At 53.2% G+C, this 25107-nt stretch overlaps 2 protein-coding genes across 2 annotated transcripts in view; one reads left to right on the forward strand and one right to left on the reverse strand.

Moving 5' to 3' along the window:
- Ntn1 (netrin 1) overlaps positions 1-17906 on the forward strand; it is a 178839-nt gene extending 160933 nt beyond the window's left edge. Inside the window, exons 6-7 of the mRNA XM_085695120.2 lie at positions 2199-2273; positions 14001-17906. Of these exons, the coding sequence (XP_085551246.1) occupies positions 2199-2273; positions 14001-14329 (404 nt within the window). The 3' untranslated portion in view covers positions 14330-17906. The remainder of the gene's footprint in view (positions 1-2198; positions 2274-14000) is intronic.
- Positions 17907-22983: 5077 nt separating this feature from the next.
- The window catches only part of Stx8 (syntaxin 8), a 254857-nt gene continuing 252733 nt past the window's right edge, over positions 22984-25107 (reverse strand). Inside the window, exon 8 of the mRNA XM_048448305.2 lies at positions 22984-23157. Coding sequence (XP_048304262.1) covers positions 23090-23157 — 68 coding nt within the window. The 3' untranslated portion in view covers positions 22984-23089. The remainder of the gene's footprint in view (positions 23158-25107) is intronic.

A 25107-nucleotide genomic window follows, 5' to 3' on the forward strand; every position in this document is an offset into this window, starting at 1 on the left:
ATCAAGCCACAAGGCTTTCTGAGAGCTGGCCATGCCACCGGGTGTGTGCAGCCTTTGAGAAATACTAAGATGGCTGGGCCCTGGCACGCAAGTTCTGAAGCACTGAGTCATTAAGCAATGGTGACTGCTGCCCATTCTTAGATAATGTCTCTCCTAGATGCACATTTAGCTCTAGAACTTTGGCTATTCTTAGGGTATTGGCAGTGATGCTGAAGGTTTGGGGGTAGTTTGGTCCTGGGACTTGAATGTTTTCTTTTTACTCTGTAGGATGGAACTCCCCTTGGGCAGGCCCAAGCTCAGCTTTTCCAGTATTTTAAGTTGGGCACCATATCTCCCTCTTGCAATAGTACCCTTTCCACATGGGTTGTTGCATGGGTAATACTTGGTGAGCCTGGGTAGAGGACTCGGGGCAGTGTGACTTCTTCCTTAGTGGAAATGAAAGCACTCAGTTGGGCCAACAAATTCATTAAACATTACACAAAAGCTCCAGGTGGACTCTGAGCTGACCCTGCAGGGATGTCATTTGGCTCCACCAGCTTTTCAGTTTGCCTCCCTAAGTGGAGAGCACAGCGCAGGAGACTGACCAAACCTACTTGCAAACACCGGAACGTATGCACAACTTGGGTTCCAAACCTGCTCGCAAGCACCGGAACGTGTGCGCAACTTGGGTTCATCCACGGAGTGGCTGCTGCCAGTGTGACGGCACAGACACTCAGCACAATGCTCCCAGCAAGGAAGGGCAGCCATGATGAATGGTGCTGTAGTGGACGTCTGTGTGGGGGCTACATCCTTTCCTGCCTTCTCTTTGGGCATTGCCACAGAGAATGAAGTCCATACTCTCTGGAGAGTCTGGCCCTTGCAGTCAGCAGCCCAGCTGGCAGAAGAAGAGTCTGATGATACTGTAGTCTCCACCGTCCCTGGGCAGGGCCATCCTGAGGTGGGGCCAGAAGGACAAGCCACAGGGCAAGGAGGAAGAAGACTTGATTTTCTTCCCTTTCTTGAAACTGGTGGCTGAATTTGAGCCCCAAGAGGCTGGCCCCCAATTGTGGAATTTGGGCCACGGCTCCTGGTGGTGAATAGAGTCGCACTGGTTAAGGGAGGTATTGGTCAGGGCATCTGGTGCCTGGAGAGAAGAGCTACTTGCTGGGGGCTACAGACAGATTCTAGAGAGATGGCCACTGAATGTGCCCTGCAGATCTTAGCCACAGGCTGGTAGCAGACAGAGGTGGAGTGCACCTGTCCTCCTGTTCTGCATTCCCACATGCATCTCCATCTCCCATGTTGACCTTGGTAGGTAGCATACCTAACTCTGAGCCTCTGTTTTCTTACCTGCCCAATGGGAACAGCATGGTTAGCTGAGAAACCGACTGTAAGACTTTTGGGGAGATCCAGCACGTATAGCGTTGCCGTCATAGCACGTGGCTGGCGGTTTCTCTTCAGGCTATCATACAGACCTCATAAAGAGATTATTACATCATCTTGTTTCCGATAAGTAGAAGTCACTGGCGGGGGAGAGCAAGGTTAGGCTACATTCGAGGATGGGGTCCACAGAGCTGCTTCAGGAGACAGAAACTACTGAACAAAAGCATCTCCAGTCTGCCTGGCTCTCTTAGAGCCTGGAACCCCCAAAGCTGTGGCCTGCAGGTATGGCCAGCAGCCAGTGGCCGGCAGGCCTGCCTCTCAGCAGTGGGGCCCATTAGGGCTAAACTCTTTACGTGGGCATTTTCCTTGCACACTTGACTGGAGTGGACACCAAAGGGTTTTCAAATGTTTCATGGACTGCTAATTTCCCCCGTGACCTCCTTTGTTGGGGCCTAACCCCAGCCAGAGGCTTCGTGCCATGAAAGCCAGCGGCTGACACAGACCCCAGCAGCAGGGTGACAATGAGGCCTCTATCTGCTTTAATCAGGCTCTGGTGGAATCTTAAGGCACAAGGAATTGGGGTGGCGCTCGGAAACCCTGGGTGGCATGATACAGTGGTCCCGAAGGCTCTCGCGGAGGCTGAAATATTTCACCAGGCTGAGGGGAGAGGGGTGGCCTTTGTCCCAATGGTCTCTTTAGGAAGCCGGTCTGTCCTGAATGGCCACCCGCTTGGCCTGGCCCATGGATACCACTGGGTATCTAGGGAGGTGGCCTACTCGGCCACCAGCCCATTCTTTAGTGGCCTAATGAGTTTCTGTCTGTGTCCTCCCCTGCAGACTGTGACTCCTACTGCAAGGCCTCCAAAGGGAAGCTGAAGATGAACATGAAGAAATACTGCAGGAAGGACTATGGTGAGTGCGGTGTGGGGGGGGGGGGCGGTTCTCTGGGGTGGCTTGTCAGTGACTTGTGTCACCGCGTCCCTGGGGTCCGTGAAATCTCATGCCCAAGAATACCTTGTCTCTTCCCAATTGTTCTGACCAGGGGCATCCAGACTGGTAGGGGAGATCGAGGCTGGGATTCCTAGCCTGAACTCTATTAACTCTGCTCCAAAGGGCTGTGTGGCTACAGCCCCCACGCTTGCTCTCTGTTTCTGTGTCCTTGCTCATACCCTGCCCTTTGTCTCAAGTCTCCTGCTCAAGTGAGGTTCTCCAGCACTAGAGTGGGTGAGAGCCGTGGACTGTTTAGGGATACCCCTGCGGCGTGGCAAGATGAAGAGTCTGCACTGTAAGCTATGCCCCCGCCCACCAGGACCCTGAGCAGTTCCCGAGGCTTTCAGAGGGAACCCATGCCACATGGGGGTTCACACTGGACCAGCTGCTTGAGCCAGACTTGTAGTTTTCTCCTTAATCAGGCTAGTAGCTAGGGCTTCTCAGCATGTAGAAATTCATGGTTAGGTACAAGGGAATTTTGAGAACTTCCGAAACCTCATTTTACTGTGAGCATCTCCACACACACACACACACACACACACACACACACACACACACCCCTCACACTGAAGCCAGAGAGGACCTCATGAAGTCAGACAGCCCTAGTTGTCACGGGCCATGTGACCTTCCCCAGAACCAAGCAAGAATATGCAGGTTTTAGGTGTTGACTCACAAGTTGTCAGGCTATGGGCATCCAGGTTCAAACCCCACCTTCCACCAGAGGTCCATGGCTAACTTTCCAAAGAACAGACCCCTTAAAGAATGGGCACCCCAGAGCACTACAGAAGCATCCAGCTCCTACTGAGAAACAAACCTGGGTTACCACGAGCTCGCTGCCCTTGAGAAATACAGGAAACATGGCCTCTGTCAAGCTGAGGTGGCAGCTACAGGAAGGTCTGCCTTCTCGGGTTCAGCCCCCAGCCTCTGTGGGCTGAGAGCCTGTGGCTTCTGTATTCTCCCAGGCTTGGCCTAGAGGCCTGATGGCTGCTCCCGGCAAAGCAGAAGGTGGGGTGTGGTCAGGAATGTGAGGGCTCACTTACCGTTCCCATCCCATCCCCAGCACTGGGCCAGGAATGGGAGCGGGCAGGCCTGCCTGAGGAGGAGTGGGTGGGGTTCAGTGTGGAGCTCTCTGGGGAGGTATTGGGTGGGCTAAAAGGGGTTGATCCACAGTGTCAGTTCTGTTTAGATGGGAGGGGGAAACTCTAGTTACTGACATGGATGCTGTGATCTACCTGATTCTTTTGAACTTAGTCTGGTTTTGCTCTCCTCCAGGGTCACCGGCCTCTGATAGTGCTTTCATCTATACCAGGTTAACAGTGACTTTTCTTTGCAGATTTAAGACTGGGGCTGACCTGACCGCGCTCGCTTGCAGTGGGTGTTCCTATAGTTACCAGAAGGCATTCTTCTTGGGTAGGGAAGGGCTGGGTATGGCTTCTGGGCCCCACATTGGTCTCTCTCTTCGGGTACACCTTTTCAGGGATGACAAGGCCCGAGCGTGCCTTGCCCCTAGTGTCACTGCCTGACTCTGCTTTCTCTCCTCCAACAGCCCTGGGAGGACCTGAGTTAGTCCATTTTCTGTTTCCCTAACAAAACATCTGAGATATATTTTGGCTCATGGTTTCTGACGTTCAAGAGCATGGTACCTGCATCCACTCAGCTTCTAGTGAGGGCCTTGTGCTGTGTCAACCCAGGTAGACTGCGCCATGGAAGAGATGAGGGGACACAGGGAGCCAGCTATCTTGCATAACCTGCTCTTAAGGTCCTAACTACCTTTCATGGGACCTTCATGAACATGAAGCCCTTCGGCCCCAGAATACCTCCAGAGGCCCTAGCACCTCTCAGCAGCCCTCTTGTGCTGGGGATGTTATGATCCATAAAGATTCTGGCAAAGACATACCATGTTCTAAGCACCGCCGTGGTTTTGGTTTCAGGGCTCCCTTATGCAATAAGGTCATTTGAAGTAAGGGTGGTCTCCTCAGTGCAGCTCAGTGTCTACCATGGGGTCACACAGGTTCCACAGAGGGCTCAGAAGAGCCAGGCACTATGGGATATGTAGTGCCTCGGGGAGTCTGGGGTGAGAAGGGAGTAAATGATAGACCACAGGGGCTGGGCAGGGTGTTGGGCAGGTGTATGGCAGTGATTACCACGGGGGAAGGGAGGCTGCCCAGGAGTGTGAACTTTACTCTGAAATGGAGAAATGCCTCTCCATCTGGGCTCTGCTGGGCACTCTTCTTTGTGCCATGGTTGCACCCACATAGCCTGAGAAAAGTGTGTTGAGATAGCCCTCCCGCACTCGAAAGATGTGGCTGGCCGAGGGAGAAGATGGACTGAAGATGGGCAGGAAAGAAGCTGCCTAGATACAGAGGAGGTGAGACCAGGCCAAGAGCTGGCTCAGAGGCTGCCTAATCCTCTTGCTTGCTGACTGACACTCCGGCAGGGGGCCAATTAGGAAACACATTTCCTTCACATCTAGGGCACTTGAATGTTCCAGAAGCTGCTAATTAGAACCTGGGTTTTGCCACCCCTGCTGAGAGAAGAGCCCCTTTCCCCTCCAACCCCACCAAGTGAGGCTTGACCTGGGGCAGCCAGAGAACTCTGATTCAGGCTCCACTAATCCTGGGTGGTAGCCAGTGGACAGAAACCTATAGCCCAAGGAGGCCTATAGGAAGAGACTGGCTGGGCAACCCAAGGTGTGCCAGATCATGCTTGGGTGGATGGATACTAGGCAAGGCAAGAAAAAAAACGGGGATCAGGGAGGGCCTCATGACAGGGCCTCAGCAGGTTACTGGCTCCCATCTAGAGAGACCGCACCCCCCCCCCCCCCCCCAGGGAAGATAGTTCAATCCTTTCCTGTCTGTAACCTTCACCAGTTTGGGCTCCCATTTCCTCAGATCAAGGGGACATGATATCCAAGTGCCAGCACCATGTCTAAGGGGGTTATTAGTAGCCAATGGAGAGCAGGTCCCCACCATCACCTGCCCCCACCTCTGCTGAGCCACCTCAGTCCTCTGTTGCCCTCTAGGGGAATCCAGCTTACCTTACAGATGCTCAAAAGCCAGGGCCAAGACAAGTGTAGAACCCCTACCATGAAGACAGCTTTTACTCTTCGCAAGTCTCAGAAAACCTCTCTCTGGAAGGACCCTTCTTTTGTGGGATGGTCTGTGAGTGTGCACGTGTGTGTACACGTGCTTCCCCTCCCCACCACGACTGCCATCCTCCTACCCCCCGCCAGCCCAGACATAGAGGGAGCAAATCTGCCTGGAGCTGTCCTACCCTGAGACTCCTAAACTTGGAGTCCCATTGCTCTAGAGGCCTCTACCCCTGAGGTCAAGGGCACTTTGTGGGTGTCTCCTTTCCCGAGTTCCTCTGTTTCTTGGGGGAAAGGCTCCTCTGACCTTTGTCACGCCTTTAACTTTGTACAGCGTCCCCCACTGCATTGAGCTGCTTCTCGCAGACACCACCCATCCGCAATGCAGCACACGCATGTGGTGGTCCAGCCACAGGGACCTAGAGAGTCCTGGCACTTTAACCCATTCCCACCCTCAACATCTCTCTGCCGCACACATCACGGAGAGCTCTCGGCCCTGTGCTGCGTACTGCACCCACAGATTTGCATGGCACACGGGTTGGCCCTCAGGGAGTATACATTTGGAAGAGGCATACATTATGAGAGCCCCAGGAGAAGCCTGAGAGGGGCTGTCCAGGGCCTGGCTGGGCCTTATGAGGGAGGGAGTCTGAGTGGCCTTGACTCCACACCAAGCAGGAATCTGTAGTAGCGGGAGTCTGAGAATCAGGAGAAGCAGGGGTGCTGGGTGTAAGCGGGTAGAGAGAGGTCAGAATTGGCCTGCGGGGCTGCTTACATCTGTGTGCAGAAACCACTGTGACCCCACTGAGGGTGACGCCTGTCCCCCAGCAGCTGCCCGGGGAGCCTAAGTGTCCTCTTCCTTCTCCCTGGGATGCACATCGGCTCTTCTTGTGAAAGGTGAGATCATCTTCCTCTTGCCAATTCTTGGAAAAGTGCTTCATTCCCAGAAATGTTTATTAGTCACCCCCTTGTTGAAAGACGTTTTGGCACCACCAGATGGAAAACTCAAGATGCTTTCACACGAGCCTCAAGGGTTCCACCTGACAGCCTGCACTGGTGCTTTCAGAGGATGCAGCTTGAGAGGAAGTGCTGCGGGCAGGCGTCTTGGCCCTGTACGGCCTGAGCACCGAGGGAGAGCTCTGGTGTATCTCAGTACACATTTGTGCCTTGGGAGCTCTGGAGTTCGTGAACATGTGGGGTGAGGATAGCGGACCCAGGACTGGGCTCCCCCAATGACCCTTGGGAACACCTGCTAGCCCCGCCTCACCCTTACCTGGTGTTCACCAGCCATGAGGAAGTGAGGAGTTCTTATTCCTCTGGCTCACTAAGACCCAACAAGGTAAAATAGCAAGCCCAGTATTGGGTGCTTTGGAATCCCCTGAGCAATCTTCTTCCCCATGCTGGTGATTTAGCCTTCGGCAGCCTAGAAGAGACATAACCACCCTTAGAGGGCTCACAAATTCATATCCTCGTGGAACACCGACTCTCAGCTCCAGATCAGACTTGGAGGGAAAGCCACAAGGACATCTTGATGGGCAAGGAAGAAGGTGTGGTTCCCACAGCAGGGAGCCCCTGAGCTGGCGTGCAGAGATGACAGCGTAGTGAGGGACAGCAGTGATGGTGGTGGTGGATCAGGGAAAGGGGCAGATGTGGAAGTGAGTGAATTCGGAGTGCTGGAATGGATCAGATGCTTGGTTGTAGTGACGGGATTGTCATGGTGGAAGTTCTGCCTTGAACAACAGGGCCTGGTGCTAGCCCAACTCTTGTCTCAGACTGGGAATAAGGGAGTGGAGTCTCCTAGCTGTGGACATGGAGTTTTGCTACCTCATGAGTATTGTCTCTTTTCAGTGACCCTAGGATCAAGTGTTTCTCTGCAGCCTCAGTCCCTTCAGAAAGCAGGTACCTTAGCAGCCATGCCATAGAGGTGAACTTACCGCATCTGCTCCAGTGACACTGGGGATGGACGAGGTATTAGAGTGCCCCAGGGCAAGGCTCTGATGTGCGCCAGAGGCTGCTGGTAGTGATTTCTGGGAAGAGCCATGTCACCCGGACATCCTCTGGTTGAGAGAACGGGGCTCAAACCAGATAGCAGCATGCAGCATGCTCTTTCAGAGGCTTGCTGACCCTCCCTGGGGTCACTGCTCCCCTGAGGATCCTCCTGTTTCTCCAACCAGATGTGACCCCCCCTCCTGAAGAGTGCCAACCACATCTGGCTGCCAGATGTGGAGCTGGATGTGCATGAGTCAGGCTGAGGTTGTGGAATGTGGGTGACCACCAGGTTGGGCAGGAAAGGCCAGGCAGCCCCAGTGACAGCCGAACAGCTAAGGTTTCTGTGCCCACAAGAAAGTGCCCCCTGGGGAGCGAGGTGGGGGCTGCTACAAGCAGGGTGACTCTGCAGCCCTTCCCAGCCTTGAGCCTGGCCTGATGCCACTGTTGCTCCAGAAAGAGGAGATGGCTGTTCTGGGTGTGGGCAGCGCCAGGCCCTCATCTGCCTGTGTGCTGGTCTGTCTTCTTTTTTGCTGCTTGTGGTCTCCTGTGTTTTCTTAGAAGGGAGACATGGCTCAGAGGGGCTCAGAGAAACCACAGAGGTTATCTGGGAAATGGTGTCTTTCCCATTTTACAGAGGCTCAGAGCGGATGGTCTAGCCTATGAGTCTAGTGAGCCAGAATGGAGTTGGGGTAGGCATCCCAGGGATTGCAGTCTCTATTGCAATGATGCCCGCATGCCACACTCTGGCATTCCAGTCTCTGGCCCCGGGCTTCCTTTCCATCAGTCTTCATAGATATACCAGTTTCTACCTACTCGTTGTCTCGAAAGATGTCCCCAAGCAGCCATCAAGGCTTTGAAAAGCATGGTCTGAGGTTCCCACACCTCCCAAGCTCTCACACTTGAGCTGCCCTTGATGACAGAGCCCAGCCCTCTGCAGGGATCAGTGTGTAGCCCTGCTGGCTTTGTACTGTGCTTGCTGCAATAGGGCCCCGGGTACTCCCTTTCCTAGGATAAGCAAGTTTGGGGTGGTTTGGTTTTAAGGAACTTGAGGGTATTCAGGGTCAGGGCTAATGTCTTCCTCTAGGATGGTTCTCAGATGTCCTACTCTAGGAGCTGGCCTCTCCCCTTTCAAGAATGGAGCAGCAGAAGGCAGCAGCCAGGATTTCAAGGCCGTGTCGCTGGCTGCTGGGCCTGGCCGAACTGCTACAGCCTATCTATCTTATGATGTGTGTCAGCCCCGGTCTGCACTCTCCACAGATGCCACCCCCTCTACAGAAGCCCTCAGAGCAGGGCTTGACGCTGGCCTGCACGTGGGTGGACAAGGCTGCATTTTATGGAAGCAGCTGAGGCTCGGTGACATGCTCTTTCCACCTGGAGATTTACAGGGCTTTTGATTTTAATGGTTTCTGCCGGATCAGTGTCCTCCCCCGTCCTTCCTGGCTGCTTTCTCTGAGGCAGGCGGATGACAACCTTTCCTTAGCTGGACCGGCCCAAAAGGAAAGCACAGGTAGGTAGGGAGGTGAGGGGAAGCAAGGGCAGCCCTTCGGAGGGACAGCTGTGGGTGGCCCTGAGGGCCCACTCTGAGCAGCCTATAAATCCTGGGAAGCTCTGAAAGGCAAGAAGCTTCCCCCACAGAAGTGCTGGAGAGAGGGGCATGGCGGCCAAGGGGAACAGTTGTTCCCCGCTGAGTCTCTGTTCTCCTGTGGATGGCCCAGCAGGTGGCTTCTGCTGTGGAGAGCCCTTCTCTGGCTGTAGGCTCTGAATTAGCCAACAGAGGTGTCTGTTTGCATAGGCCACAGCTTTCCCAGAACCCAGCGTAGGTGGGGACCTTTGACCTCAGATGCAGGTCCTTTAAACCTCTGTGCAGTGCCATCAACTCCTGTTCCTCCTGGAATTGCCAGGTTCTAGGGAGGCCTGGAGCTCCTCTCAGGCCCTGATGGGCCCTGGTTCAGAGCTGAAGTGGGCCAGGAAGGGAGGTGGGTTTTGAGCAAAACTGGTTCTAGGGAGAGAACAGCAGCGAGTTTCCCTACGGGGGCTCCAAGCACAGAGTATGGCCAGGGGCTCCCCATGCGTACTTCAAGTTGCCTTTAATGGCCTGGGAATTTCCCGGACAGTGGACCTTAGTAGGAAGTTGAGGCCTTTGGGAAGGGTGGCCACTCCCTCACTTTCACAGTAGAACAAGCCTGGAGCTGCAGCTTGGGATATGCATAGGCAGGGGGTTGCAGTCTGTACTCTATGCCCAAGAGAGACACGACTTCAAGGCACCCTGGCTGCCCTGGGCCTGCCCCATAGACACTCTTCTCCACCCTTGGCCTCCCACCCAGCTCCTACACCAAGAGCAGCTCAGGTCGCTTTTGCCAAGCCCGACTCCTCATCCTCTGAGCCACAGCTAGGTTTGGCCAAGGGACTGAGCAGGTGCTCCTGCTAGCTGGAAGTGTAGCTAGAATTCAGGTAAGGGAAGATGGGCTTTTTGGCTTACCCTGCCCTGGTGGCTGAGAAACAAGCTAGTATGGAAATCCATTCCGTGACCCGGTACATTGCTGAGAGGGACTGCCCGCCTCACCTAGCGAAGCTCAGGGTTGCGCATTGGAGAAGAGTGCTTGGCTTCCTGTCTGAGTTTTAGGTAGCCCCTACCCCTCGTTAGACTTTCTCTAAGGATCTGCTCCATCCCATAGATGGTTCCTCCCCAAGGAGCTCAGCTGGGGTTGCAGACAGCCTGGAGGGCTCTTCCAGCCCTGGCTTAACCTGGACCAAACACTCTGAGGCACAGAAGTTGGGGAACACTAGCTCATATCAGCTGTTGCCAGTGAATAGGATTCAGGGAGGGAGGGCAGGTTTGTGGTATGGCGTCCCTTCTACACAGCAGGGCCCAGGGCCCAGGTCAGTGCTTGCTCCATGGGCCCTCCTGCCTCTGCCCAACTGACTCTTGCTGAGGTCTTCTTCCATTCCACCAACAGCAACTTGTAACTTAAGGGCTCCCAGTGTGCTCCCCATGTCCATGGTCACCTTGCTGTGAATCATCTCCCTCCTTTCTGAATGGAGGAGACTTCATTTGAACCCCATGTCCCAGGCTTTATACAGGATATCAGACTATTTACCTCAAAATAGGAGTTTAGCACTCAGGCTAATAGGTGGTGGCCAATTGCAGGGCGCTAACAAATACAGCTGACTGTATAAAAATCTATGGATTGCAATCTGGGTGGCTAAGAATTCTAAGATCAAGGTACCAGCAGAGCCAGTATCTGGCAAGGGCTGTTTTCTGCTTCCAAGATGCCACCGTGTTGCTGTGGCATCATATGATGGGAGGGGCAAGGGCTCACTTAAGGTGTTAAGAACCCTGTGTGGCCCCAAGACTGGCAGAGCGGCTGATGAACTATGCTCAGTCACCTGGTCACATACACACATCTAGGTGTAGTCGGGAGCCTTTGGTCATTCCTGATTAAGGCAGCAGCCAGCAGCAGGTCAGAGGTGACAGCAGCCCTGGTGTGTGCCACGCGGCTGCCAGAGCGCGCGCTCCCTAAGTGCACAGAGCAGGTCTGTTTGAGGTCTCTGTTGCAATGTGTATTCTGAATCTTTTCAACGGTATGTGCACTGCGGGGACTTGGCCCATGCGCTGCATGTGCAGCTCATACTTGGTGGGCTTTGTAATGTATGGAGGCGTTGCCAAGGGCAGCGGAAATGTGGATTTTTTCCAGCATAATCACATGAATCCTCCTGCCACCCTCCCCTGCCCCTGGGCCTATGCTGTCTCAGCCTGCAGCTAGGAAGGTCCCCACCACAGAAGGCTCACAAATGCCATTTCTTCAACCTCTTAATTCTTGAACATCGCAGTGTCTGGCGGGGACCTTCAAGGCTCAGATAAACAGGTTCTTTTGAGGTCTGTGGTAGTTGTTTCTAAGGAGTGGAGGCAGGGGCTGCTTGCCTTTCCAGAATAATTCACTGAGCGAGAGGTCTGAGGTAAGGGTGAGTCCTGAGGCCGCCAGCGATGCTCATCGTCAGAGCCACGCTGTTGCAGGGTTCCCAGTGAGAAGGAAAGTGTCCTGGGGAGTCAGGGGACCCAGTCCGGGGCTGGACCTGGTCCAGCCAGCTCTCATCTTGGGCACTTTTTTTTGTAAAGCTAAGACCCTCTCAAGCCTGTTCATCAGGCTGAGGCCCAAGACCCCCCTGAGTGTCCTAATCTCTTATGGGCGCCCGTTGCACTGGAATGGGGTCACCCTCGTGACCTCATTATAATCATCTCTGGAAATCCCTTGTCTCTAGATCCAGTCATTCTCTGAAATGAAGGGTGTGAAAACTCCAACAGAGGACCTTGAGGCATCAGTGCTGAGTCTGGGATTAGTCTCCATCTCCAAGGACCCAATCAGGGGGGCCTCCACACATCCAGCCCATGTCTGACGGGACAACACTGGCTGGTGAAGGGTTGCCACACAGGGAAACCGCTGTGTCCTGAGAGAGGCTCATTCTGTATTCAGCTCAGTCCCGGGAAAGGAAACCAGGGCTCCAGCGGTAACTTAGCTGAGGGGGCACTCAGTTGCCACGGTGACCTCTGTCTGTAGAGTCACTTCTCTAGGTTGGAGGGCTTCTCCACCCCCACCCTCAGAGTTCACACTGAGTGTTGAGTCCCTTGGTGACAAAAACATGGAAACGGTTGCCATGGCAGCCATTCTTTGGAGCCCTCAGACTGAAGTGCAAAGTTCAGAATGCCTAGGAACAGCTGAAATGAAAATATGGGAAAATCCGCTACTTCCCTCACCCAGGACGATGAGTTAGAGCATCCGGGGCTCCTCTGCACCCAGCTGTCTGCTTCCCTGCCCTAGGAACTTGACCGGGCAGCATGGACACAGGAAGGAAGCAGGGAGGCCCCCAGAGACCTTGACAGGGAATTGCCTGGAGCAACAGGGACCGAGGTGGGAGGTGACAAGCTGGGCTTCTCTGGGGCCATGAAGCCACTGCTGCTCTTTCTCAAGGGGGCTCAGTACATTTAGTGGTAAGGTACTCTTCACTGTGGTCCAAGGAGTAATGTTTTTCTGCCACATGGGATGACGGGTACAGGGTATGACATATGGGGTCAGCACAGGCCCTGGCTCTGAGGTTGGAAAAGATGGTTGCTTCCCTTGAATGAGGCTGGGCATAGCCGAGACCTTCTCTAGGAATCTCCTGAACTATAGAGGGTGAATGGCAATTCCCAAGTAGGCACTAAGATGGGCCACCCAAAGGGTTCTGCAGCCAGCAGTGTTTGGGAAGCCAAGGCGTACACACAACATCACTTAAAGGCTCCCAAAAGCCCTGCGCCAAGGAAATTCTTGAATGGAACCTGGTGCTGCACTTATTTCAACGAAGGTCCTCCATCTTTTTTGTATGTGCACACACGTGTGTTTGTTTGTGTGTGCATTGGTATACATACATGTGTGCAGGCCAGAAGTTGAGTTTGGGTGTCTTCCTTTGTTGTGCTTCACCTTTTGTGTTGAGACAGTCTCTCACTGAACCTGGACCATGCCAAGCCCCAAGGACGCCCCTGCCTTCAGCCCCCTGCCCTGGCACTGTGGTTGTAGGCATACACGCAGTGCCTGTGGGTTCTGAACTCATGTCCCCAGTGTTTGTCTGAGAAATCGCTCACTGACTGAGTTCCCTCCCAGCCGTCTCCTCGTAAACATCCCCTTCTCCTTTAGAATGCATCATGCCGTCTTCAGTAGTGGCATCTCCTCACATATCAGGCATTTATTCTCAGAGTCTTATGGACCAATAGCATCAGCAGTCCTGGGGAGAGCAAGTGAAATGGGGGTGCTCTGAGCTTCACCCAGGTCTGTTGAATCAGAAGCCTGGAGCCAGCAGTATTTTCAGACGCTCTCGAGGGGAGTCTGGCACACTCTGATTTGAGAACCCTATAGAAGGGGTGGGGGTATGGCTGAACCCGAGATATTCCAGGGGAGATGAGCAGCCTGGTGGGAAGGGTTTGAGGACTCTGGCTGATCATGACCCTAGAAAAGCACTCTGGCTACCTGGCAGCTTCTTTGGCTACTGGTTACTGATAGCCTGTGATAGGCTCTTCCAATTGTGTTGAAGTAAGGAGTGTGTTGTGGGTACATCCTAAAGCTTGGGGTGAAGTGGTAGGAGCATTTGGAGGCATAGGCATGTGAGGTGGTCCTCCTTTCCAGACTGTGAGGGTCAGCACTGCTATCATTGAGGCCATCTGTCCTTGGGGAGGGGCAGGTAGATCTTACTCAGGGAGCTAGTGGTATGCTAGTTCATCTAGCCCTGCTCCCCAGAGTCTCTTTTGTGAACCTCAACATCTCACAAGATGGGACTTGTCCCAAGAGGCAATATTAGGTGACACCTTCAACAAAGGCAGGAGCAATCCTTCTTGGAGTAGTGGCAGGGGGGGTTCTGGGATCACCTTTGCTGCAGCTCACCTACTGCCAGCTGCGGAGCCAGCCCTCTGCAGGCACTTTCCGGTCCCACGCTTTCCTCCACGTTCTTATAAGGCATAGTGCAGATAGGGCCCATCCCATCCTAGGACCTGGGCACCTGGCTGCGCTTCCTAACCATGGCCCACACCCCTGCTTGCTTCCTTGTAGCTGTCCAGATCCACATCCTGAAGGCGGACAAAGCAGGGGACTGGTGGAAGTTCACGGTGAACATCATCTCCGTGTACAAGCAGGGAACAAGTCGCATTCGTCGTGGTGACCAGAGCTTGTGGATCCGCTCACGAGACATCGCCTGCAAGTGCCCCAAAATCAAGCCCCTCAAGAAGTACCTGCTGCTGGGCAATGCTGAGGACTCGCCCGACCAGAGTGGCATCGTGGCAGACAAGAGCAGCCTGGTGATCCAGTGGCGGGACACGTGGGCACGGCGGCTGCGCAAGTTCCAGCAGCGGGAGAAGAAGGGCAAGTGCAAGAAGGCCTAGCGCGGAGGTGGCGCGGGCACTAGGAGGGCGGGCAGGGCGCTGGCAGTGGCTAGCAGCCTTGGACTTGGCCCGCCATGGTTTTCCCGGGAGGGGGGAGGGTGGGGGCGGGGCGAAGTCTGCATGGGGCGGGGCCCTCAACGGCTCCGCCCCAGCCCCCACTCTCACATCCCTGGCTGTGCCCTTGTGTGCATGGCAGAAAGTACCCTGTATTGTCAGGCCAGGCCCTGGAGAAATGAGGACAAGACATAGCTACCTCATGGTGCGCCTTCCAGAACAGAGATGCGCTTTCCTAGGGCTAGGTGGGGGTCACTGTGGAGGGGCTGGGGGCACTCAGCCTTGGGTCCAGAGAGGCGGGCACAGAATGGCACAGTGGACCACAGTCACTGTGTTTGATGGTTATTGAAGGGGGTTTGAGAAGAACTGTGAATTTTTGGGCCTGGGCAAGGGGCAACCAATCCATCAGACACTAGTCATGCCCCCCTCTTTTCTCCATCACCTGCTGTCTAGGAATTCCCACAGGATCCAGACTCTGACAACAGGTCCCCATGTCAAAGGGCCAGATGGCACTGGGATCAGCCAGCTTTGGGTCTCCACTGCCACCTGCTGGGCTGGTCTCCTGGGTGGAGTTCACCATCTGTAGGGAGGGAAGGCCCCTCCTGGGACCTGCCCTACCCCAGTGGGGCTGACCCAGGCTTCTGGTCCATCAGAGGGCCTAGAGCCTAAGGACACCCCTGAAGCCCAAGCCGGGTGGTCATTGCCTTTGCTGGAGCTGCCTGTGGGAGGAGGCATTGCAAACCAAAACCTCCCAGAGAGTTTCCTTTCTGGAAACTTGGAAACAGCCCCTTTTATGACATTTTCCAGGGGAGGGGGAGGGGGTACCGGCGGGGTTTAGGGCAATGACATTATTTGTGTAATGACATCAGCTCCCACAAGGCCTCACAGCAATGTCAACAGCTGGAAAGGGCCTGGTCAGGCCTGGAATGCCAGCGGCTGTAGAGGTCATTTGGGCCAGACTGGGGGAAGGGGCTTGCTTAAGTCAGGACAGGGTTGCTGCTCAGCAAGGTGCCTGGGTGTCCAAGCTGCAGGTAGGCAAGGCCAGGACAGGTCAGGTTGCAAGAGTCCAAGGGAGCTGTGACCGCTTACTGTTGCTGCCCTCACTGCTGGCTCCCGAGGGAAAGAACAGGCTACTAGGTTAAGTCCAACCGTAGCCCACAGCTGTCTTGGTCTAGCCCGGCAGTCTCATTCATCCATTCCTTTCTGGCTGCCTTCTGTGTGGCAGTCCCCAGGTCTTCCGTGTGCCTAGCCCTCTTTGCTCTCAGAGGCTTCCTGTCCTCATGCAGGCAGCCCCAAGCTGCTCTGCTTTCCTCATAGTTCCCTTTTGCCTTTGCCTGCCTCCCTGCACTCGGGCCTCCAGCCTCACACCCCGCACCCTAGATGAGAGGCCTGGCTTCTCTCTCAGTCAGGAAATTGGGTTCATTTCCCCTGCCCATTTTGGCTGCCCCCAAAGGGCCACGCCAGGAATGAAGCTCGGCCCCTTGGTGATACGATTCCCTCTGCGTCTCCCCCTTCTGCCCACGTCACCACTGCCATTTACTGAGCACCCGCTTGGTGCCAGGCACTTTATGCAGATGCTCCTGGCCTGTCCTCATCACAAACTCATGCGACAGGGATTCCTGTCCTCATTTTTACCAGTGGAGAAAGGTGTATACGTGCCCAAGGTCACACCAGCTTTGGTACTCAGACTCTGGCCTTACCATACTTACACACCAGCTCTGTTAGCCCACTGGGCACAGTGGGTGGGGTTAGCACAGAGACCCAGGCAGCTTGTCTCAAGAGAACGCTGAGGATGTGAGCCTGAATAGGTCTGAGACGGACACAGAACCACCTCTCGAGGAGACATGGAGTGTGGTGGGGCACACGGAGGAACTCTATGGTTTCCCTAGAGGAAAGCCTCAGGAAGTCCCAGGGCTCAGGACAGGCGTTGGCCATCTGAGAGGGCCTAGAAAGGTGGCTCAGTTGCTCCAAGTGTGGGAAGGAAGGCTGTAAGGGTTCAGAGAGGCTGGCGGGATGCACGCAGACCAGGCCTGCCCTGGGAAGGGTCCTGGGGCTTCTCTGGTCCAAGCCTGAGGCTGGTAGTCAAGGGCCACTATCCAGGCTCAGACAGCCAGTGTGGTTTGTTGGGTGCCGTCTGCAGCAAACAACAGCACACTGCACAGCAGGTGTCCTGTTTCTGTACCAGCGTAGCTTCTACCCCGACCAGCTTCAAACTATGAGCCTTGAGTCCTAGTCTTGCCTGGTAACCACTGAAGCCCCTTAACTGGTGCTGGAGACCAGCTGAGCAACGAGACATCTTGCTGGACATCCACCAAGGCATCCTGCCCTGCCCCCGATCGCCTGGCTATTGGGGGATTATGTTGACTGGTCAGATGAGCCAGGTTATGAATGAGGTCACCGCTGCCATCTCTGTAACTAGCCTGAATCCAGTCCACCTCTCTGCCTGAGAGCCAGCCTTGGGGAAGCAACTGTCTTCCACCCACCCTTGGCCCCACCCTAGGGAGGAGATGGGAAGGGGAAAGGAGACATCCTATTGTACAGTTAGGAAGGGGTGCAGAAATGGAAGTAGGTCTTTGCGTTTGAGAGTGTATTAACAGAGTTGTGATATGTAGGTCTTTGAAGAAAGCCGTACCAGGTTAGTCACTTACCGGTCGAGATTCCCCAGCTGTCCTTCCACTCCTGAGCTGGGTGGTCTGGTGCCCCTGCCACCCGAATGCCTCATTGGCTGACACACAGTCACACAATGGTGTGGGGTAAAGGAAATGGCGTGAGCCGTGGCATCTGGATCAGACCTTCCGCCCTGGAAAGCGGGGCAGAACCATGGGGCTCCTTCAGATGCCTGAGACAAAGCCCAGGGAGGCTGGAGTGGCCTGAGGGCCTTAGGAACTTTCTAGAACTCTGCTTCGGAAGTTACATACAGACAGTGAGTATAAGCTGTCTTAGAATTGCCCCGAGCTGGAACAAGACTAAAAAAAAAAAAGAGAGATCCTTTGGGACTGACTTGGAAAATGGTTCCTTTAGGGTCTCAACACTTCAAGGACTCCATCCAGGAAGCCTAGAGAGTGGGCAAATTAGGCTCACTGATGGGCCATGGTTCACAGACAGGCATTCTTGTGGACCAGAGCCATGCCATACCCCAGGGGTATCAAAATTGTCTTTGTGGGGCCTTGCCCCTGCCTAAAACTAAGCCAGCCTCACCCCGTCAGTGAACATCCTTCCCCTTCCTGCTCTGGATACCCCGGCCTCCCTCTGTGTTACCGATTCTGCTCACTCAGAATTGTAAATGTTTAGTTGTGACCATGACATATTGTTTGGGTCAGTGTTTCTTTCCAATGCATACTAATATATTATGGTTATTATATATGAATATATTTAATGACATGGAGAAAGTTGTGGATTTTCTTTTTTTTTAAGGGTTTTTGTTGTTGTTGTTAGAGTTGTAATGGACCCAGATGAACTTGTAACGTGGGCCCTACATGATAGAACTAAATTCAGATATCATTAAATAAACTCTTGTATACTGTTCTGTGTCCCAGTCTTTCTTGGTGGCCTAGTCTATGGGGGAGGTGGAAGGGTGGAGACTTCCAGCAACTTAAGGAGTATGGTGTCTTGCCCTAGAACACCCCAGCAAGACAAAATCATGTGTGTGTTTTAAACAAAGAGCCCTAACTACCCAAAAAAGGCAGGAAAAGGATAGCCTTGCTTAGTAAGTCCTGGGGGCTTGCCGGCTCTGGCTGCTGTTCTAAGCTAACAGGCTCCCAACTGGGTCAGTCTGTATTGCAATTCCTCAGTCACCACTGAGGCGGACTGTTCCCATTCTCCGTAACTCCCAGACATGGGGATAGGGAAAGAGGGGTTTCTCCTGACTTGCCCTACCCTCACCAGCAGCGTGGGATGGGGCAGCCTTTGACCTCCCCACTAGATTCAGAGCCTGCAAGCCCTTCTAGACTTCTATACTACCTTTCTTCTGTTCAAGATGAAGTAGAGATGAGGAGATCCAGGAGGCTGATGAAATTGAAGAGATCATGCAAAACGATTTTTTTTTCCCCAGCCTGTTGCTGGGGCTTAGTGCTGAGCGGGTTCTGGGTCCATGCCAGCGCCACACAGCCACCAGGAGCTGAGCTCAGTGGTTTTTGGAAAGGCTATGTTTAAACTTCCAAATGGTTGTGATTTCTTTACTGAACAACAAGCCAGCCCCTGGGAGGATGTGTTGCCATGACCCTTGGGCCTGACCCTTCTACACCCGGTGATTTTGAAGACAAGACTCACCTGCTGGCCTGGCAGCAATGTGGATTTCTGGGTGCCTTTGCTTTAAGGGCATGGCAGCCTTCCCCTGCCGTCGAGCAGAGAGGCAGCTCCAGGATGGCACTGTGGGTTAACCTCCACGGAGTTAGCTCTGCGGTAGTGTTCCAGGGCAGGCGGGGACACACACCGTGTCCCAGGCCATCCCAGAAGTGGGTCTTTTTGAATGCCAATGCCTGGCGGTGGTAGTCTGGGACAGAAAACAATTCCTGGTTGGCTGGCCAGGCTGAGGAAGAGCAAGCCTTGTCCGCAGTGTCAGGCTTCCAGGGCTAGGGCTAAGAGTTCTGTGACCACTTGGCAGTTTGGTCATGTTAAGCCAAGAGTTCAGTTCTCAAGGACTTTTTATGATACAGCTTTTTTTCTCTCTCTACAAAGCTGTCTGTGTCTGAGTGTGTTCTGGCCTCCTCACAGCTGGGCTCTCTGCTGGCAGGAACACACTGTTGACCAGAGGCATGAAAACAGACTGAACAGTTCGCTTACCTGCTAGGGCCTTTGCTTGGCTGGGGAGACGAGGTGCTGATATCTGTCCAGTGCTGAGAAAACAGAATACAAGCAGGGTCTCTGCTAAGCACTGGCCCAAGGTGGTGGGAAAAGTTGAGGAAGATGGGAGGAAGCCCCTAAGGAAGCTGAGCAGACTTCATCAGGACCTGGGGGCTGGTTCGGTATCAAGGCCAGAGGCCTACCAGAGAGGGCTCGTGCATTGATGAGACTCACCCATCCCATCTCTACATCTCCCAGGGACAGGGCCTTGTAATGGGGATGCCCACCAAGGGTAGACACACCCTGTGGTCTCAGACTAAATGAAGACATAAGAACTGCGCCAAGAAAAACGGGAGTGTAAGAACGGCAGCCAGGAAGAAATACCAACCGCGGATGGCTTAACTCTTTGCTTTATCAACTTGGAGGCTTGGCAGGACAGCAAGGCATTCTGGAAGGAGGCACATAGCTGGGAAGAAGCCCGAGAAGCCCTCTGGTACAGTGAGAGGATGAATGAGTTTAGTTTTATCTTTCTTTAAAGTAATGGGGGGGAGGGGAGATATCTGCTTAACTTCAGCACGGTCCACACAAAAGCTGCTAATATAACCACCTGAGGGAACAGGGCAAACAGCTATTTGGCTGGCTGCAGGCACTTCTGACAAGTGGGAGACAGCGCTCCTGAAGCTGAAGACCAGCTGGGAATTCTGCAAAAGCCCCGTGGTAGGAAAGCCCCAGGGATCTACACTCAAGGAGAAGGTGCATAACCCTAGCAGGCTTGCTGGCAGCAGGCAGCAGACTAAAAAGATACAGGGTTTCCATGTTAGTTCTGGGAAAGCCTGGTAGATGCTGTGTCTAGGCCCAGAAATTGCAGATCTGGTGAGGCAGTTATCTTGGGGCTAATGACAGCTAAGGTTCAGCATAGTTATTAATAATCATAAAGTTTAAATGCAACAAAAGTACTGGTTATGCCCAGGTATCTGGATTTCTTTATATAGTCTCCAGACTTAAAATGCATATAATTAATAATCAGTTAAGTTAAACAATTCATATGCTGTTATTTTAATAAGGTTTATTTGCATTGACAGAGCCCCCCACCCCAGGAGAGGGTGCTCCGGCTGCCTTGCTACTCTTTGTTCTGTGAGTGGTGTAAGACTTAGTCTATAGTGCTTGCTGCAGGTCGCTCGCTTCTAAGCTGGGAAACCAGGCCTTGCAAAACGTACTGGCAAATACCACTCTCCAGGAGCTATCTTACCTGGGTTTCGAGGCAGCAGAGTCCCTGGCACACCCCACCCAGCTGGGTATGCCTGGCTACTGCTGGTCTGATTGAGTGAGAAAGCCGTCCCTGAGGGAGACTGACAGAGGATGGGTGTCCCTGCCTGCAACGCCCATGGCTGGGACATTGAGTCCTTACACTGTAGCCTCCCAGGCAGCTTCCCCTCTACTGTCCCCTGCCCGTGGGTGCACAGAAGTGAAGCAACTTGTCTGGGGTCACAGTGCTAGCAATGCCCATTCAGTCAGAAGAACAGAAGCGACTGTGTGCAGGCCTGGGCCAGTGTCTTCCTGAAAAAAGGGGCTTTCAGTGCGGCTGAGCCAGGCCTCCATGGCTCCGGTTCAAAGTGCCCCACGAGTTGCCGGGGCTTCGTGCTGAGCAAGTCAAGAGGAGGTGAGAAAGTCAAACAGACTGTCAATGCTGCCTCTTCGGAGCCCCAAAGTGGGGGGCTCCAAGGAGACACTGTTTGTACAGATTTGGGGTTTCCCACAAGACTAGATGATGGAGCTCTACGGATTCTTACTCTTCCATTGGATGGTCCATTAGCAACCAGCCTGCCCTGACAAATGTGTCCCAGGGCACACTGCATCCGGAAGCATGGGCCTGCAGTCCAGCGCAGCCCCTTTCTTCCCAATCCCATTCCCCTGACACAAGCCCACTCTTTCTCTCTAGTCTGTTCATCGCGGTACACTTCATGCCCTCTCAGCCATTTGCCACCTCCTGGCATACCATGACCCCGCCATCTTGCTGAGTCTGCTCCTAGGGCCTTCACACCTCCAGGAACTCAAGCATCACTGGCCAATCAGCAGATGACTTCGCCTCTGCCTGGCTTACTATTCCAATCTGTGCACAGTGGAAAGCAGTACTCGGGTCCCTGAGCCGTTGGCCACCGGGACTTAGAGTGGCTTGCTGTGCTTGAGTGCGTACCCAGTCCTCACAGCGGCCCTGTGAGGCATGGTGGGTCAGGGCATGGTTGCCCCCCTTTTTCTAGGTGAGGTCACTGGCACAAAAAGGGAACTCCCCATGGCCAGAGAGCTGGTAAATAGTGTGGCAATCCTTGGGCTGTTTGCAGTATGTTTCTTACTCTGTTTTCCATAACTTCCTGATCTCTGGTGGTGCAACAGGGCCCAGTAAGAAGGTCAGTCAGAGTTGGGAGCTCAGGCAATGCGGTCTTGAGGTGACCATTTCACTGCTGGCTTGCAAGCTCCCAGAGACCTTTTCTCTGTCACAGGTGTCCAACCTGCCTGCATTCTGGAGTGAGTCGGAGTCAAGCGGATGTCCAGACTTCTGGACCCCCGGCCTACCAGAACATCTGGCCTCCTTGGTCTCAGGGTCCCAGGAAAGGGCCTGCTCTAGGTGACACTGAGGCTTTCTTCCTGGTGTCCAACTAAGTTTAGAGAAGACTTTGCCAATGAAAGTCACAGGACTCCTCCACCCAGAGTCCCCTACCATAGCCCAGCCCCTCCTCACTGAAGCCAATGCTGTGGCAAGTGTTATGGCATTAGTCTTAACCCTTCCTCCTTTTACCGTGGTAAATGAAGGCTAGCTGCCCATCTTGCTTTCCGTACAGAGAGGAGAGACAGCATGCTGCCTGGGCCTCTGCACCCTTCTGATCAGAACTCAACCACCTGTGGGCCTGGTATATTTTGTAGTCAGTTCTACTTTTGGCTCACTCTCTGACATACATGTATACATGCCCTCATTCTGGACTTGCATGGCTGTCACAGCCAGTGGAGAAACTGATAAAGGCAGCCCCCTCCTGCTTTTAACCACACTTCCATCTGACTGTTCCCTAGTCCAGTTTGGAAGGGATTTTGGCTACTTAGAAATGTGTCAAATTTGGCTTTTATTGTTATTTTTTGAGACAGTCTTTGTCTGTCTGTCTGTCTGTCTGTCTGTCTGCCTGCCTGTCTGTCTCTTTCTCTCTGAAGTCTGGATTGGCCTCAAACTCAGGGAGCCACCTGCCTCCGACTCTTGAGTGCTGGGATTAAAGGTGTGCGCCACCACACCCAGATTTTGTTATAGGAAGGTATCGACATTGAAGAATGAGTTCATCATTGTTGCAAAATGGAAAAGGGTGCACGTCCAGATATGAAGAAGGTCCAGAAACTCTTCAGAGCACAGAGAGCACTGCCAGGAGTCTGAGCTTTGTGGGCAATTAAACATGGCAGGCGGACAGAGTGGCTGTTATGTACTTGACATATGTCCACGTGGTTATACCTTCTGCATGCTTCTTGTCTCACTTCTGCTCTGCTATCTGGACACCCAGGCACATGGTCACCCACTTATTTCCACATGGGCTCATGACTTCCCCTATGCAACCAGCCTCCAAAGTTATACACTACATATAACATGATGTCCCTCAGGATGCCCAGCACACAGAGGGTGACTGGCATCCACTGGCAGCTGTGGGCGGTGACCACCTGAGGGACTTCTGGCTAGCAACAAGTCACTGAACGAAGAGAAGGGAGACAACTGGGCCAGTGGCTCTAGGAAGGTCTCCAGAGCTGTTCATCTCTGCTCCTCTACTGAAGAGACGGACACCAAGAGCCTGGAGCGGTGGAAAATTTATTGAGAGCAGGTGTTGTATACCAAAAGGGTGCTGGGTTTTCATTCATCATGGGCAGGTGTCACAGTGGGTGGTCCCGTTATTGCTATCAGTTGGTTGGCCACACTGCAACGACCACAATAGCCACGAGCAGCAATAAAATCACCATTATCATCCCTGCAAAAGAGAAGCAGAACAGGCCTCTTTTAATGAGCCACACCAGAAAATAGCATCACACTCTTGAAGTACCGGGAGAGAGCAGTGGGCATAACTCTGGCTTTCTAGGTCACTGGGCACAGCAGGCAGGGCTCCAGGGGGCCTATAAACAGCCACTGCCCTCTTGAGAGTCCTATCAGTGGTTCTGGTTGCAAGACAGAATCCTGGGAGAGCCGGGACCAGGCCTCAGCATTTGACTCTCCTGTGCACACGAAGCTCCTAGCTCCAGCTTTAGAATCCCTCTTAGGTCACAAGCATGGTGGCTGTAGATGAAGGTCATCTTTGTCACACAGTTTAACACTGCTGAGGCACCAATAAAGCACAATGCCTCATGTTAATAGGTCACTTTTGGCTGTGGTCTATTTCTGTGCAACTTATGAATGGCTACGATAGTTTATTTTTTAAAGCAGGATCTCATATGTCCCAGGCTGATTGTGAACTCACTTTGTAGCCAAGAATAACTTCAAACTTCTGATCTTTTTGTTGCCACCTTCCAAGTATTAGCATTACAGATGTGTGTCACCACATCTGGTCTGTGTGGTCCTGGAGATTGTAATCCATGATCTTCTTGTACATAGTAGGCAAGCATTCTGCCAACTATGAGCTGCACCCCCAGGCCACTTGGACATTTTTAAATAGTCACCAAAAAAGTGAAAGGAGTTATGACATGCTGTCTGTGGCCTCTAAAGCCTACATTATTTACTTGTCCCCTTGTGGAAGTTTGCCAACCCCTGTTGTGGTATTGGATTCTGGCCGTCAGTCTTCATGTCTTTCAAAGCTAGGGAGTTCCTTTCTCTCTTCCTTTTGAACTTGACTATGCATAGCATTTCAAGGCGGGCTCTAGTACACTGTGTAGCTCCCACGTCGACATGTTTGCAGTAAGAAGGCATGTGTACATGTGTTAACACTGTCAATTTGGAGGGCTCAGGAGATCATTATCTTTTCATTCATTTCCATCTGGGGAAACACTTCCGGTAGCCTGGGTGCTCCCTGTGGGCAGAGTCCCACTGCTGCCTTCATCTGCTTCGGGTGCAGCTTGTGACTGAGATTCTGCTCCTGGCTGGGGAGGGGCTACACCAGGCAGTATCAGGAGAAGGAAAAGACAGTGGGCACGATGCCGGTGGCCGGGCTGGCAAGGCCCATGGTGGGGCACAGTCTTAGGACTCCAAGGCCTGGAGTTCACCTGGGAAGAGGGGCTGGTTTGGGGGAAATATGTAGACAAGCCAGAGAGGGGCATGGCCACTCAAGCTCAGGCAGGCTCCCAGTGGCGAGACTCCAGAGGTTGCGATTGGCAGTGGTAGATCTGCCATGGTAATGATGGAAATGGTGGACTAACCAATGGGTAGGAAGGGATACAGAAAGAGAACTGATTTTCAAGGCAGAAACACCCATGGATGTTCTAGAGGTTTGAAGGGGACAGACAGTTTCAGTGGAAGGGGTGGGGCCTATAAGAACTATTATCAATATAGTGTTGTCTTTAAAGATGCTGACATGTCTTCACAAAAACTGGGTTAGATACCTCAGTAGCATCATGATGGAGAACACACACACACACACACACACACACACACACACATTCAGGCACATACACAAATGTATGAACACTAGAACAAGAAGGAAGCATGCTTCCTTTTGAACTCCTTAGATAGTAAGTTGATCGCATGTGATAAAGTCGGCGCTTGTCCAAAGGTGAAAAGGGAACTTCACCAGCAAAGATAAATAAGACTTTTATATTTTAAACCATTTCAGGCAAACACAGGCCCTTTGAGCGGTCATTTCAATAGGCTTAAGTAAACACAGCACTGGGTGGATCAAGGAAGCCATTTCTAGGTGAGAATAAACAGTGATAGGCACAGGCCAGCTACAGCTTTGGGATCCTTTGGGCCAAGGAGACTTGACTTAGGGACCTTA

Source organism: Myodes glareolus, chromosome 9 (assembly GCF_982192425.1).
Source record: "Myodes glareolus chromosome 9, mMyoGla1.1, whole genome shotgun sequence".
Lineage (NCBI taxonomy): Eukaryota > Metazoa > Chordata > Mammalia > Rodentia > Cricetidae > Myodes > Myodes glareolus.